This window comes from Gekko japonicus, unplaced genomic scaffold (assembly GCF_001447785.1).
Source record: "Gekko japonicus isolate JY-2015 unplaced genomic scaffold, Gekko_japonicus_V1.1 scaffold435, whole genome shotgun sequence".
NCBI lineage: Eukaryota > Metazoa > Chordata > Lepidosauria > Squamata > Gekkonidae > Gekko > Gekko japonicus.
Window position 1 is genome coordinate 80,393 of NW_015161417.1, and position 14,836 is coordinate 95,228.

General features: G+C 49.5%; 1 protein-coding gene across 1 annotated transcript in view; it reads left to right on the plus strand.

Annotated features, from left to right (window-relative positions):
* Positions 1-13,747, plus strand: part of FHAD1 (forkhead-associated (FHA) phosphopeptide binding domain 1) — a 53,127-nt gene extending 39,380 nt beyond the window's left edge. The window contains exons 21-27 of the mRNA XM_015427838.1: positions 1,566-1,626; positions 2,444-2,579; positions 4,172-4,296; positions 4,452-4,547; positions 5,701-5,921; positions 8,943-9,108; positions 13,548-13,747. Of these exons, the coding sequence (XP_015283324.1) occupies positions 1,566-1,626; positions 2,444-2,579; positions 4,172-4,296; positions 4,452-4,547; positions 5,701-5,921; positions 8,943-9,108; positions 13,548-13,646 (904 nt within the window). The 3' untranslated portion in view covers positions 13,647-13,747. The remainder of the gene's footprint in view (positions 1-1,565; positions 1,627-2,443; positions 2,580-4,171; positions 4,297-4,451; positions 4,548-5,700; positions 5,922-8,942; positions 9,109-13,547) is intronic.
* Positions 13,748-14,836: the final 1,089 nt, after the last annotated feature.

A 14,836-nucleotide genomic window follows, 5' to 3' on the forward strand; every position in this document is an offset into this window, starting at 1 on the left:
CCATAAATCTCTCTTGAAACATCAGCTGCCAAAGGGTGGTTTGTTTTGACTTCACGATGCAGTTGCTGCAAAACCACACCCATAATGTCCGAAGGGGCCCTTTGTGTGAAAACGGCTCTAAAGTTATTGAAGGACTCAGAGCAGCATCAGCTTTTCGTAATGTTCACGTAGCCCTGGACGTCGTCTAGGGTGTACAGAGTCACCTGCCTTATAGCGAAGCATGCCAGTGGTCTGTTTTGCTCATTGTTGTCAATTCTGGCTGGCAGCATCTCTTCAGGGTCTAAGGGGAAGAGGGGGGGGCCTTTTCCCAGCACCCACCACCTGAGTCCCTGTCCCTGGAGATGCCAGGACCACAGCTTGGGCCCTTCTGCGTGCTCAGCAGGTGCTCTGCCCCTTGAGCCACCTGGCAAGCCAGCCTTTGTACTTACAGCCTCATAATGACCTGATGAAAGTACAGATAATAAAATAAATAGGGTGAGGGAGAGACCACGTATGCCACCCCGAGCGCCTTGGCAGAAGGTTGGGATTAAAACCTGCTAAATAGATAGCTACTTTTACTGAAAGGTGGTGTTGTTTATTTGGAAAAGTATAGCTAGTTATGAAGTCAAAAGAGGAAGGGTGCCAGAGCAGGTGGGTCTGTTGCAGCGTCCCCTGACCTTTTTTGAGCCATACGGCACATTTAGAATTCTGGCACAGTGTGGTCGGCACAGCCATAAGATGGTTGCCGCACAATGGAGGCCGAGCCAGCCACACAAAGGGGACTGCAGCTTCCCTTCAGTCACACCGTGAAGATCCGTGCACTGCAGTGGCAGCTGCTGCTAAAGCCACATTTTCAATAATCTGCACAGCCAACCAAATCTCCAGCGACCAATCAGAAGCCTTGGTGGGCAACAGCCCCGCCCACTTTCTGAAAACAATCGGCGGGCACCAGGAAAGGTGCTGGGTGCCCACGGGCACCATGTTGGGGACATGGTCTGTTGCAAGATGCTTCTGTGGTTCCAGCCTCTTCCCGTACCCCAGAAGCTCCAGTCGGGCATCACTCAGTGGAACATACCTGGCTGGCTCATAGTCAAAAACAGCAAAGACCCAATACAAATCTTCCTATCCTTTTGAAGGTGAACATTATTTTCCTTGTATACCTGCCCCCCCCCCGTGCACATGTTGCGGTAGGTGATTTGGAAGTGTTTTCATAGCGCTTTGCAAACGTGAAGTATTATAACTGCTGAGTGTTGCTGTAATTGCTCATTAGGGCTGGAAAATGTAGGACAAAAAAAAAAGAGATGCTCTGGTGCTCCCATTTTCTTTTGCAAATGTGTCTACAAAGGGACGCGAAGGGAGAATAATAATGCTTAAAGACCTTTGCCTGATGCAGTGTCCTCTCAAAGGATCGCAAAAGGTGAATTCTCCAGAGCTTTCGAGGATGAGCCACAGCAGTTTGTGTGGGACTGGGACAGAACATATCCCCAAGTAAAATTAACAAGAGTTTTCCCTCCCTCCAATTTTTCCCCTGTGGTTCATGGTTTGGCTTACTTGCTAGAGCTATCTTGCAACATCTTGTTTTCCAGTCTCTTTGCTGAAGCTCACGTGTCCTCTCACTTTGCGGGAAAGACTGGAGCCTGGTTTTGTGTAAATCCATCTGCTGTGTGTGTGTCTGTACGTGAGTGAGTGCGTGTGCACATGAGCACAGAGGGTGCATGGCCCTGAATTTGGCGTATGGGATTAGGTAGCTTTGGGGGTCTTCTGGTTTTGAACAGGAGTGGCCAAGCTATAGAAAGTTCTTCCTTTTTTGATTTTTTTGGTAAGATTTCAGTTCAGATTTTTTTTTTTAAAAAAAAGCAATGCATTCAAAACGAGCACGGGACCAGAAGGAAGTATTTGCTTAGCCCGTACACGAAAAATGCTTGGCAAAGAATGGGAATGCGGCAGCAGTGGAAAGCAAGCTCGCCTAATCCTGCCAATCTAAAATGGTACATCAAGATTCCTCTGCAACGGCTCCCTCTGAAACCAGGAACCGGAGGATTGTGGAGGCACTGCTGGAACCACTGTGAAGTTTCTAGGTTCTGCAATGAAAATACGAACTGAGATAATCTCCAGGGCATAATTTACTCAGATTCTCACCTTTTAACTATAGGTATCTTAAGACAAGTGATGTATAGAGAGGTTTTATGTAGTTAATTCATTTTATATTAGTGTTTTTATCTGTTTTACTCTGCTTCTGAACGGCTTGTGGGCCGAAAACTGAACTGAACTGAGGCATGTTAATGCAGGGAGAAACCTTCCCCTGTTTCAAAGAGAGTGCTTTTCAGGTCATCTTCTCCCCCTGCATTAGGCAGCTTCTCCAATCACAGCACAGGGGAATAGTGGAATTGGCTCACCCGAAGGGGGAGGTCCTTTTTACCTCCATTAATCGAAAGGGGGTCATTACCTGGAGCCTGTTCAATAGGTGCCGTCCTTGGACCTGGCTGACCTGGGAGCGAAATGCAAAGGCTCCAGACACGAGGAGACCATCTTGCGCCAAAAAGACGCCCTGACCGAACTGCGGGAAAGGATCAAAGTGCTGGAGAGGACTCGGCCTTCGGGTGAGCACTGCCATGCCCGTCTCTGCCTGTCCTTTCTGCTTCCTCACTTGTATCCCTGTTCTGTTATCTTTGGGCACCATTGTGAGAAAACCGAGCAGAGCTTGATTTCAAAGGGTGCTTTTGGCAGGATGGGATGTAGAACATACAGAAGACTGAATTTAGAACACACAGATGGAGTAAACCTTCCTGCAATTATTTGTGATCTTCCACAAATAATTATTTGTGAGCCTAGCCTCAGTATTGCTATAATGTTTTTTTTTAATTGTACTTTTTAAAAAAAATAATCCTCCATCACATAATTTGATTAAGAAAATCTATGAAACCAAAACCTTTCTTCAGACACAAACTGCCAGTTCTTGAGATGCAGATTTGGAGTGTGACTCTGGGAGTTTGTGATGCGCTTTCTCTGAAAGACGCAGGTTTGTCCATTTATTGCATATGAGGATGAGGATGATGATAGAATCCCTGGGAACCTGTCTAGGGAAGAGCCGGGGAACTGCTGGGAGCAGAACATGGCCGCACATATACAAAAACGCCCGGCTGAGCTTGTGGGCTTACGCAGATCAGTCTGCCCCAAGAGAGATGTATCCTGGGGTTCCCCAAGGTTGCTGGGTGTACTGTTCCCCCCCCCCTCCCCCAGGGTCATGCAGCAGTCCTCAGGCAGGAATCTGATTGCTTCCCCTAGACTGGGGCAACTGGGCTGGATCCTTCCCTTCTCCTGGCTCACACCATTAAGCAAAGCCTGAAGCCTTCCTCCAACTCAAGCAGCTCTTCCATCCGAAGAAGGTCGGCTTAAGTTGGAAGGAGGCTCCTTAGGCCGGAGGGAAGCTTTGGACTTGTTCAGCGGTGTGGTTAGAAGAAGGTCACAATCCGCAGTATTGCCTTTAAAGCTCCAAGTCATTTTTATTCCGTTCCGTGAATCGATCTCTGTGACGTAAAGTAACGGTGGATCTCCAGAGCATTGTTTTGCTGGGAAAAGCTCGGCCAGCCCTAATTCGGATTGGGGCCGTGACACAAGAGGAGTTGGGTATTAACCCTTTCGGCTGTGCCCTTTTTTTTTTGGTAGCTGCAGACGGACTCAAAAGATGTTGTTTGCCATTTTGTGGGGAAACATAAGGCCGTCCATATGCTGGGGAAATAGCAGCTCCGAATAGCGTTTAAAGTTGGGAAAGTGATGGGGGGGGGGAGAGTTAAACTCTCCCTTCCCTTGGCTGCAGCCGATGCTGTTTACCAGTTGAAAACACGTTGGATATAATCACCAGTCTTCTGCGTCTCATCTGGCTTGACCCTTAATCAAGTACAACAACAGAACTTCTTTAGGATTACAGAAGATTGCGAGCGGTTTAACTGATCTGGAGGTTTTCTTGTTTTGGGATTTAGGATTACAGTAAAGCTCTCATCTTTAACGTTCTGTCCCGGAGCTTTTTCCTAATAAGTCAGCTTATTTGGTCTACACAAAAGTGTTCCTTCTTTATCTCCCCCCAACCTTGCCTCTTACCCAACCCCTTACGAGACTGGCTAGCCATGAGTTCCCGCTTTCAACGCCTGAGGCAAGGCAGCTCCAAAAACAGGGTTTTCTGTTCTCCTCCTAGGATTTAAAGAGAAAACCGCGGAGCCACTTATAGTACTAAAAAAAGACCTTACTGAGAAAAGGGATCGAAAAACAGAGAAAGAACGTGAGCTGTCACCGGCGGTGACAGGTGTGGATGCTAATAAGGTAAACCAAACTCGGCATGACATTTTGCTGTATTTTCTTTTTTTTAAAAAGGCAAATGTCATTGAAAGGGGGGGGGGGAAATGTTCCCGATTGCCTTTTGGCTTCAGTTCCCTACCTTAATGTGTTTCTGAATAGGTCACCCTCTTAATTTTCAGCTTCAGAGCAGCATTTGTAGTACAGATCCCAATGTGGCAATAGAAAGGACTGCAAAGTTGGAGATGGCGGATGCTTTAGACCTCAGTGAAAACATGGTATGAGCACGACAGGTACATTAAGTGTTTGGAGCAGGGGGGAATATCCTGCTGCGTGGCCTCCAGATACACTGTGGGACCTGAAAGGGAGGGGGGCGTGCGGAGCTGCGTTCTCAGTTCACATCGCCACCACCCACGGCTCACCAGGCCCTTTCCGTTCCCATGTGGTGCACCATGAGTATATATTTGTTACCATGACTTCATATCCTATGCTCTGACAGTCCCATGTTTGGAGGCATCTCCTTCCCCAGTACAGAGAGCGGTGGCTAGAGAATCAGACCAGGAACTGGGAAGACCTGCAGCCCAGCTGTAAACAGAGTCCCCCCCCCCTTCTGACTTAATTGAGGTCCATGAGCTTAAAAGGGCATAACCCTGCTCAGGATGGCACTGTTGGGTTTAAACCGAACTCTGCCATTGAAACTCACTGGGTGGTCGTCTGCCAGTCTGTCTTTTTCACTGCTTGGCCCACCTTGTACACGATATGTTGGGTTAAAATGGGGGAAGCCGCGTATCCCGCTTGGAACGCCTAGGAGGAAGGGTGGAATAAAAATGTATGCAGTGATATACTGAGTGCTGGTATGCAATGCTTCCTCTAAGTCTTGTGAGCCAAAATTCTACTTGGTGAGCTACCGGCGCTGAAGCTGTGAGCGAACGATTTGGCCCCTGCATAGATCAGTTTGCTCTACGTAAGCTGTAAACAGAGTCCCCCCCCCCTTCTCTTAATTGAGGTCCATGAGCTTAAAAGGGCATAACCCTGCTCAGGATGGCACTGTTGGGTTTAAACCGAACTCTGCCATTGAAACTCACTGGGTGGTCGTCTGCCAGTCTGTCTTTTTCACTGCTTGGCCCACCTTGTACATGATACGTTGGGTTAAAATGGGGGAAGCCGCGTATCCCGCTTGGAACGCCTAGGAGGAAGGGTGGAATAAAAATGTATGCAGTGATATACTGAGTGCTGGTATGCAACGCTCCCTCTAAGTCTTGTGAGCAAAAATTCTACTTGGTGAGCTACCGGCACTGAAGCTGTGAGCGAACGATGTGGCCACTGCGTAGATCAGTTTGCTCTGGAGCCCTCCTTCCTGAGCGAAGACAAAAACGTGTGAGCCGGAGGCTAAAAAAACTATGAACTTCCTTTTATCCTTTCCGTCCACAGTACCTCACCCTGATTCGGGATCTAGCCAGCCTGATGGACGTGAAGGAGCTGCTGGGAATGCAGACGGTCAAGCACCTCCCCCACGACGAGCGGGCCAAGGTCAGGCTGCTGAGGCAGAAGGACCTCGAGCTGCTGTTCGACAAGATCAGCAGGCTGAAGCACCGTCTGGAAAGGAAGGAGGTGTTGTTGAAAGAGTACGAGAAAGACGCCGGGCAGTTCAGGTACGAACCTCACGGGGCCCAGGAGGGGGACGGAGAGCAACTGGACCAGCACCAGCGGCCACTCTGGAAGCATTGAATGAGCAAGGCCAACCACTCCCCGACCCTGGCATACACCAGACACAGGTTGCACTGGCCTTATCTGGGCTGGCTCCAGCCGCTTGCTCACAGCTGATAGTTTGAGGTGGGTGGCCATAGCGGTCTGCAGTAGAAGAGCCAGATTCGAGCCCAGGAACACCTGAAGAAGGAGCCCTGCTGGGTCAGACCGAAGGCCCACCCAGTCCGGCATTCTGTTCATGCAGCGGCCGACTGGCTGCCTCTAGGAAGCCCATGAGGAGGAGGATCGCAGCAGCATCTTCCTGCCTGTTGTCCCTGTTAAGTCGCTCGCTTAACAAAGCAGTCAGAGAGCGATTCAGCAAGAACACAACTTTATTCTTCAACTTGAACACAACTCCAACACGGATCAACATCACATAGCCAGAACAGCTTTTACATTGCAGCTGTCCTGCTTTTAAACATCCCCGGCTAATATACACATATTAGCTTATGAGGTTGCCGAGATAAGGTCCAATCACATTCGTTCCCGCTCAGGGAGCTTGCTTGAAGTGATTGGCTTGTTGCTTCCTGGGCTAGCGATACTATTGGATGACTTTGGATCCTAGCCCAGGAATGAAGCTTTACATCACATTCCAATTAGATGTTTCACACATGTTATGCATTCAAGGCAGCTTTGAATACACTACAGTCCCCAGCAACTCATATAAGGAGGCCTCCTGCCTCTGGTACTGGAGGGAGCAGATATCCATCATGACGAGTAGCCAATTGCTCCCTCTAAGCTGCGGAGTCTTGTGAGCAAAAATTCTACTTTTTGAGCTACTGGCATTAAAGTTGTGAGTGAGTGATTTGGCCGCTGCATAGATGAGTTTGGTCTGGAGCCCTCCTTCTTGAGCGAAGACAAAAAGGTGTGAGCCAGAGGCTAAAAAACTGTGAGCTAGCTCGCACTAACTCAGCTTAGGGGGAACACTGGTAGCCATTGTGACTGGTAGCCAATGTTCCCTGTAATCCCCCCCCACACACTGAACACATCCTGAGCAGAACTGCTGTAATCTTAAAACGGGCAGTGGGCTGTGCAAGACCCTGCGCGGCTCCAGACTGCTGCTGTGTTAATGAGCGGCGTGCGCAGCCGATCGGGAACACTGCTAGTAGCCATGGATAGCCCCATCCTGCATGATTTTGTCCACTCCCCGTTTAAAGCCTCTCAAGTTGGCAGCAGGTTCCACAACTGAACTATGCACTGTATGAAGAAGTAATTCCTTGTGTCTGTCTTGAATCTCCAACCTTCAGCTTCAGTGGATAACCCCAGGTTCTAGAATTATGATTCTAAAGACCAGCAAAAGGTTCCAGGGTATAAGCTTTTGAGAGTAAAAGCTGCCATTTTCAGATGAAGGGAGCTTTGGCTGTCAAAAGCTTATACCCTGGAACAGTAGAGAAGAGCAAGAGTCCAGTAGCACCTTAAAAAGGTAAAGGTTCCCTTGCTCGAAAGCCAGTCGAGTCTGACTCTAGGGTTGCGGTGCTCATCTCCGTTTCAAAGCTGAAGAGCCAGCGCTGTCCGAAGACATTTTCGTGGTCATGTGGCCAGCATGACTAAACACCAAGATGCACGGAACGCTGTTACCTTCCCACCAAAGTGATACCTATTTATCTACTTGCAATTTCTTGATTTCGAACTGCTAGGTTGGCAGGAGCTGGAACTAGAGACGGGAGCTCACTCCGTCATGCGGCACACTCGGGTCTCGAACTGCTGAACTACCGACCTTCCACAGCCTGCAGTTCAGCGTCTTAACCACTTGAGCCACCGCAGCTCCTTAAAGTAGCACCTTAAAGACTAACAAAATATGCAGCAGGGCTTGAGCCTTCATGAGCCACTGCTCCCTTCTTCAGTATCTGGAGAAGTGAGCCTTGATTCACAGAAGTTCATGCCCTGCCACATATTTGGCTAAGCCTTTAAGGTGCTACTGGACTCTTACTGTTTTCTACTGCTACAGACAAGACTAACCTGGCTACTCATCTGGATCTTTATACCCTGGAAAATATCGTTGGCCTTTCAGGCGCTACCGGACTCAGATCTTCCTTCTGCTGAGTGGACTGTGGCTGCTTACACAGCAGAGGGGAATTATTAAAGCCAGCGTCATATCCTTGCCCTGAAAATGTTAGCTTCCAAAAGCAATAAAGAGCCTTGCTTGTTCTGCTTTGATTGAAGCTGGTTTCGTTCATCCCTGGGAACAGTGACAGACAGTAGCACTTTATAAGATGGCTTCAGTTACCGTTTTACCATTACCGTTTTAGCCGGTGGCCATAATAGAGTTCACTACAGCACAAAACATGGGCAGCACTCAACCAATCACTCACTTAAAACCAAAAAAAAGAAAGATCTTTGCAGTACGATGTATAACACTGCAGTGACCAAACTGGCCCTGACCGTTTTGCTAAAGCACATAAAACTGTGCATTCAGTTGCCTCCGTATGAAGTAACCATTGGTAGCAGTTGACCATTCAGAACCGGATCCCTCATGCTCTAAGTCAGTGGCCAGGAAGCAACATTACTCATGTGCAATCTTGTTTTGTTCTTTTTCTAGTTAGCCCGTTACACATTTGTCTCATTTTGCAATCGAAGCTGCCTTCATGAGTGCCTTAGAGGAATAAGGAGCTCATGCAAATCTAATACAGATGTTCCAGGGGAAGGGGGCAGGGGGTTGTCCCCTGCAGCTGGATCCAACACACTGAGGGGGTGACTGTGTGGTTTGGGACCCTACCTGGAGGGAAGAGGGTCTCAGCAGGCACTGGATCCAGACCCAGTGAATGGGGGGACTAATGGGTACGCAGGGGCCATCGGCTGTGGACTAGTCACTCGTGGGGACTTGGTGGCAAACCTCACTTGTTGCAAAGCTCCGGGGGTTGTCTTTCAGTCCCAAATGACATTTCGCAGCACCCACGCTCCAGGCTACCTCCTCTCGCTCCTTACAGGACAAACACACTGTCTCTGCAAGGGTGCCACGCCGAGATGTCCAAGCTAGCCGACAGGATCTACCGGGAAGCCGAAGAGAACACTTTGCTGAAAGAAGCTCTGGAGAGGACAAGACTGCAGCTGAGCCAGGAGAAGAAGCTGAACAGGGTTCTGAAGCAGCATAAGGTAAGAGCTCTCCCTCCCACAGCACTCACCCAGCATTGCCAAGAAACCAGTTGGGGTGCTCAAGCTTGCCTAGTGAAGTGAGTCCATCGATACATACGCTGCCCACTCCCCCCGGTTGCTTTAGGAATCCTTTGCTCAGTTAGTCTCCGGCAGGGCTATTTTTGGGCAGGAACGCACAGGAACGGAGTTCCGGCTGGCTCCCGAGTTGGCCATGCCCAGCAGGAACTCATTAGCATAATAGGCCACACCCAACAGCAGAAACTCATTAGGATTGGCTACTTTAGGGGTGCGTGGCCTAACATGCAAAGGAGTTCCTGCTCCAAAAAAAAGCCCTGGGTTTTGACAACCAACAAGGTTAAGCAGCAAAAAGTGGGTGTGGCTGGATGAGCACACTTCTGGTAACATGGGGGTGTGGCCTAATGGGCTAATGAGCTGTGCTGTCAGGGGTGTGGCCTAATATGCTAATGAGTTTCTGATGTTGGGTGTGGCCTATTATGCTAATGAGTTCCTGCTGGGCTTTTTCTACAGAAAGAGCCCTGGTCTCCAGCAAAAATCACCAGAGTCAAAGAAACACATCCAGCCATGACCAGAACAGACACTGCCAGTTTGGTTGTATGTATCTTAGCTGTAGTTTTCACCCACAGGGCCCAGAGCAATATTTCCCATTTTCTCTGTTCATCTAGAGCCATATAATACAGGAGGCAGAGAACAGAAATGAGGTTTCGTCATGTTAGTGTGGGCTCTGAAATCACAAGAATAGGAAAAGACGCTGCTCGGTCAGCCTAGTGAGATCTCATTAGAGTGACACAAGCCACAAATAAAAGATTTTCTAATTACTGCAGGGGTGGGGGATGTCTCCTGTTTAACAGGGGCGTCCTTGATTTTAATTTGATTTTTTTTTTAAGCTAGCTCATCCCCATCCTTTAGACGGTTGTGTATCATGGCAGTTTCTGTTGCAGCCCATTAAACTAACATCAAAACACTTCGCGTATCTTGGATGCTGCTTTTTATTTTCTACAGAGGGATTGATTGATTGATTGATTGATTGATTGATTGAGAGAAAACAAAATGTTTGGAACTGTCCTGTCACAGAACGTCTCCAATTACGTAGTAAAGACCCATGTGGGCCAAACTCCTATATGAATACCCCTCATCAACCCCCCCCCCTAGGTCTGCCAAAGACATCCCTCTCTCTTCTCCCTCGCAAAACCACAACTTCACAAAGGGAAGGGTTTGAGTAGTTTAGGTAACAGATCACCGATGTCTCTGTGTTGCTGCAAGCCTGCCTGCGCGGTGAAGGTATTTGAGGAGCAAATTGCTTTAAGTCCAAAAAGACGCACACACACAAAGAGAGTATTTAAATACATCGTAAGTTGGAAGACTTGCGGTAACAGCAGTGTGAAAGGTGGGCAGGGAGACTGCAGAGGCTGAAGGAGTTCTTTCTGTTGGCGTTCCCCTGGCGAGGACACTACAGATCTACATCCAGGCCTTTCTTGGGGGGCAGGACATCTAAGGAGTAATGACCCAGACGGCCCAGGCTAGCCTGATCCCATCAGATCTCAGAAGCTAAGCAGGGTCAGCCCTGGTTATTACTTGGATAGGAGACCACCAAGGCAGTCTAAGGCTGCTATACCAAGGCAGGCAATGAAAACAGAAGCCCCGCATTGTGTTTTCCGTCTCACACATGACACACGCCCGAAGCTGCCTTCTACTGAATCAGACCAGTGGTCCTTCAAAGTCAGTATTGTCTACTCAGACTGGCAGCGGCTCTCCAGGGTCTCAGGCGGAGGTCTTTCCCATCAGCTGCTGTCAGTTCCTTTTAACTGGAGATGCCAGGGGTTGAACCTGGGATCCTTCTGCAAACCAAGCAGATGCTCCGCCACTGAGCCACGGGCCCTTCTCCATGCTGTGTAGTGAAACTTTAACCCTCTCACCGTTCAACTCCGCCGTATGGTAAAATTCCACAGTCCAAAGGTGCAGAGACGGCGAGTAAAACTGCAAGTCGACTTCGTTGGTTGTTTTGCTGTAGGACACTGCCTGCAGCACTTTAAGGCAGAACTGCAGCAAAGAAATTGCGGATATAAATAAAGAAAACAGATCTTCTGGGTCCCTGGTTCACAGAGAGGTTAAATAGCGTATTGCTCATGGGGTAGCAATAGGGAAACTAAAGTGAATGTGGTGGAAGGGCACATATGTTATTATTAACCAGCAGACATTACTGGGGTTGGGTGAGCGGGAGTCGAGTGTGTGTGGAAGTCGCCAGGGTAGTGGAAGGAGGACACCTCGGGTCTACTGTCATACCCTTCTGGGAGGGCTTCTAATGTCCTGGCCCCACTGGTGGACCTCCTAGTGGCACCTGGTAGTGGAAGGAGGACACCTCGGGTCTGCTGTCATACCCTACTGGGAGGGCGTCTAATGTCCTGGCCCCACTGGTGGACCTCCTAGTGGCACCTGGTAGTGGAAGGAGGACACCTCGGGTCTGCTGTCATACCCTTCTGGGAGGGCTTCTAATGTCCTGGCCCCACTGGTGGACCTCCTAGTGGCACCTGGTAGTGGAAGGAGGACACCTCGGGTCTGCTGTCATACCCTACTGGGAGGGCGTCTAATGTCCTGGCCCCACTGGTGGACCGCGTAAGTCGCCAGGGTAGTGGAAGGAGGACACCTCGGGTCTACTGTCATACCCTTCTGGGAGGGCTTCTAATGTCCTGGCCCCACTGGTGGACCTCCTGGTGGCACCTGGTAGTGGAAGGAGGACACCTCGGGTCTGCTGTCATACCCTACTGGGAGGGCTTCTAATGTCCTGGCCCCACTGGTGGACCTCCTGGTGGCACCTGGTAGTGGAAGGAGGACACCTCGGGTCTGCTGTCATACCCTACTGGGAGGGCTTCTAGTGTGCTGGTCCCACTGGTGGACCTCCTGGTGGCACCTGGTATTTCTGGCCACTGTGTGACAGAGTGTCGGACTGGATGGGCCATTGGCCTGATCCAACATTGGCGTCTCTTATGTTCTTATGTTCTTACTGTCATGCCCCTCTGCCTGTGAGAAGCAGAGCCATCCACCCAAAAACGGTACACCGTGAAGTCTGCAGGCATGATGCGTTCACGCCTCTTGAGTCCTCTTGAAACAGCGTTGTCCTGGTTGTTTTGGGTGGCACCAAGTTAGACATCAGGGTGGGGCAGAGGGATCCATGTGTATTTGTTGACACACAAACCTGAGAGGGCAGGCGAGGCAGGATTCCACCTCTCCACGTCGTTCTGCTCCCTCGAACCCCTTTTGGACGCACAAAGCTGCCGTACATCGAGCCGCACTATCGAACTGTCCAGCCGAGTCCTCCATGCTCCGGCCGGCAGCAGCTCTCCAGGGTCTCAGGCGTAGAAGGCTTTTAGCAGGCAAGTGCTGGGATCGAACCCAGGCCCTTCTCCAGGCAAAACCAATGATCTGACCCGCAGCTGCAGCCATTGCCGGTTGCTCTAGTAGGACGTGGGTTCGGCCCAGAGCAGAATGTCTCAGCATCTAAGGTGAGAGAGGGACAGGGGTTTAGCTTCCCCACCTCCCAGCCAATCTGCTGAATGAAATGGGTGCACGGAACCCACCGTCATGTCTAGTTTGGCCTGAAGCAACCCTCAACCCCACGTGTGCCGTAGGCTCTCTCAGAAGGGGAAACCAGCAGATGCATTTCATGGTTCAGGTTAATGAGCCTATTGCCCAAGATTCCCGGCTCAGTCAGGAAAGATTATTGAGCAGAGGCCTCGTGTAACCAAATCTGATTAGTTTTCTCACAGAAATGACAAGTGGAACTGTGGGGGAGGGTGTGTGTGGCCAACGTTCAAATACTAAACAGGGTTTAAATGTGGTGTTGCTGAGGGAACACAGTTGGCACGTGGGAGATTATAACCTTGCTACTAAACGCTCACAGAGAAGTTTGGCAGAGTGACATAGTTCGGGTGAATGGAGGTGAATCGGCCTCATCCTTTCCCCCTGACTTGCACTCTTGTTGTCACCAGAAGGAGCAGTGCCGTGTATGCATGTCATCCACTCCTCCTTTGGCAAACTGGTGTGCCTCTTTGGAGAACATTGGTCCACAACTGGGGGCGCCACCACAGAGAAGGCTCTGTCCCCACCCGCTTCCTACGGAGGATGGTGTGTCAGGGCCATGGGTATTTCCAGTCAGAGTAGCACCTGTTGGAGAATATGTTTTTTTTATTGTTGGTTTTGGGGTTTTTTAAAAAGGTTTTGTTTTGTCTTGGAAAACAGGTCCCTATCAGAGTTAGCAAATAATGTACTATTTGGTCTGATGGTCTGACTCCACAGCAGGCAGCTTCAAATGTTTAGCTCAGGAAGTGGAAATAGCCAGACTGAGGGCTGAGGATGTGACCGCGGAGGTTGAGCAAGTTCTCGCCGGACCCTCAGATCCACACCTTTCTCTTCACCTCTTGCAGGCAGCCGCCAAAAAGAAAACGTTCCCCGAAAACCAGAAGATGGCTGAGAGACCAGTAGAAGCCTATAAGAAAAGAGCACACTACAGTGCCTCAGCGTAGGCATCCCACTTGCCAGACTCCTCTAGAGTAAGAGTAATGGGGCCGTATGCTTGTCCGTTTCTGTAAATACGATAAATGATGCAGCATTTTATAAAAAAACATACCAGGGTTTTATAGATTTCTATCTCTACATGTGTGTGTGTGTGTGTGTATATTTTACATATGACGGTTTTACCCACTGTATGGTACCTTGATGGCTGGAAACGTATTGAAAATTCAACATGAAATTATGTATAAAAGCTTCAGCATCCTGAATATGTGTGATATCTCTGGGGGGGGGGCGTTTGGGGGGACACAATGGGAGAAGGGTCTGTATCCGATCAGGTGCTTCTGTCCTCTAGGATCACGGACCTGTTTCGCTCGTGTCGGTTCATGGCTGCTGTGAGTGATCTCTGTGTGTGAATAGGATGTTGTAGATTGAATCATAGAATCATAGAATGTTAGAGTTGGAAGGGACCTTGTAGGTCATCTAGTCCAACCCCCTGCACTCTGCAGGAGCATAGCCAAAACACAGCCCTACAACATACCCGAAAGATGGTCGTCCAGCCTCCACTTGAAAACGGATACCACAGACAAACTGTTTCACATCGGTGCAGGTGCAGTGCTTTTCAGTGGTCTCTGTTCACAGCAGACGTCTACACTGGGCCAAGCGCACATGCACACTAGCTAGTAAAACTTGAAGGAACCAGAGAATTGTCTCTGTGCAGAAAGTGCAGAAAAGGGCAACTCGAATGATAAAAGGGTTGGAACACTTTCCCTATGAGGAAAGGTTACTTAGGGCTCTTTAGCTTGGAGAAACGACAACTGAGGGGTGACATGATTGAGGTTTATAAGATTATGCATGGGAAAGAGCAGGTAGAGAAAGAGGTACTTTTCTCCCTTTCTCGCAATACAAGAACTCGTGGGCACTCCATGAAATTGCTGAGCGGTCAGGTTAGAACGGATAAAAGGAAGCACTTCTTCACCCAAAGAGTGATTCACACATGGAATTCACTGCCACAGGAGGGTGGGGCGGCTACAAGCATGGACGGCTTCAAGAGGGAGTTGGATAAACGTATGGAGCAGAGGTCCATCAGTAGCTATTAGCCACAAGGTGTAGGTAGGAACTCTCAGTCTAGGGCAAGTGATGCTCTGTATTCTTGGTGCTGGGGGGGGGGCAACAGTGGGAGGGCTTCTAGTGTCCTGGCCCC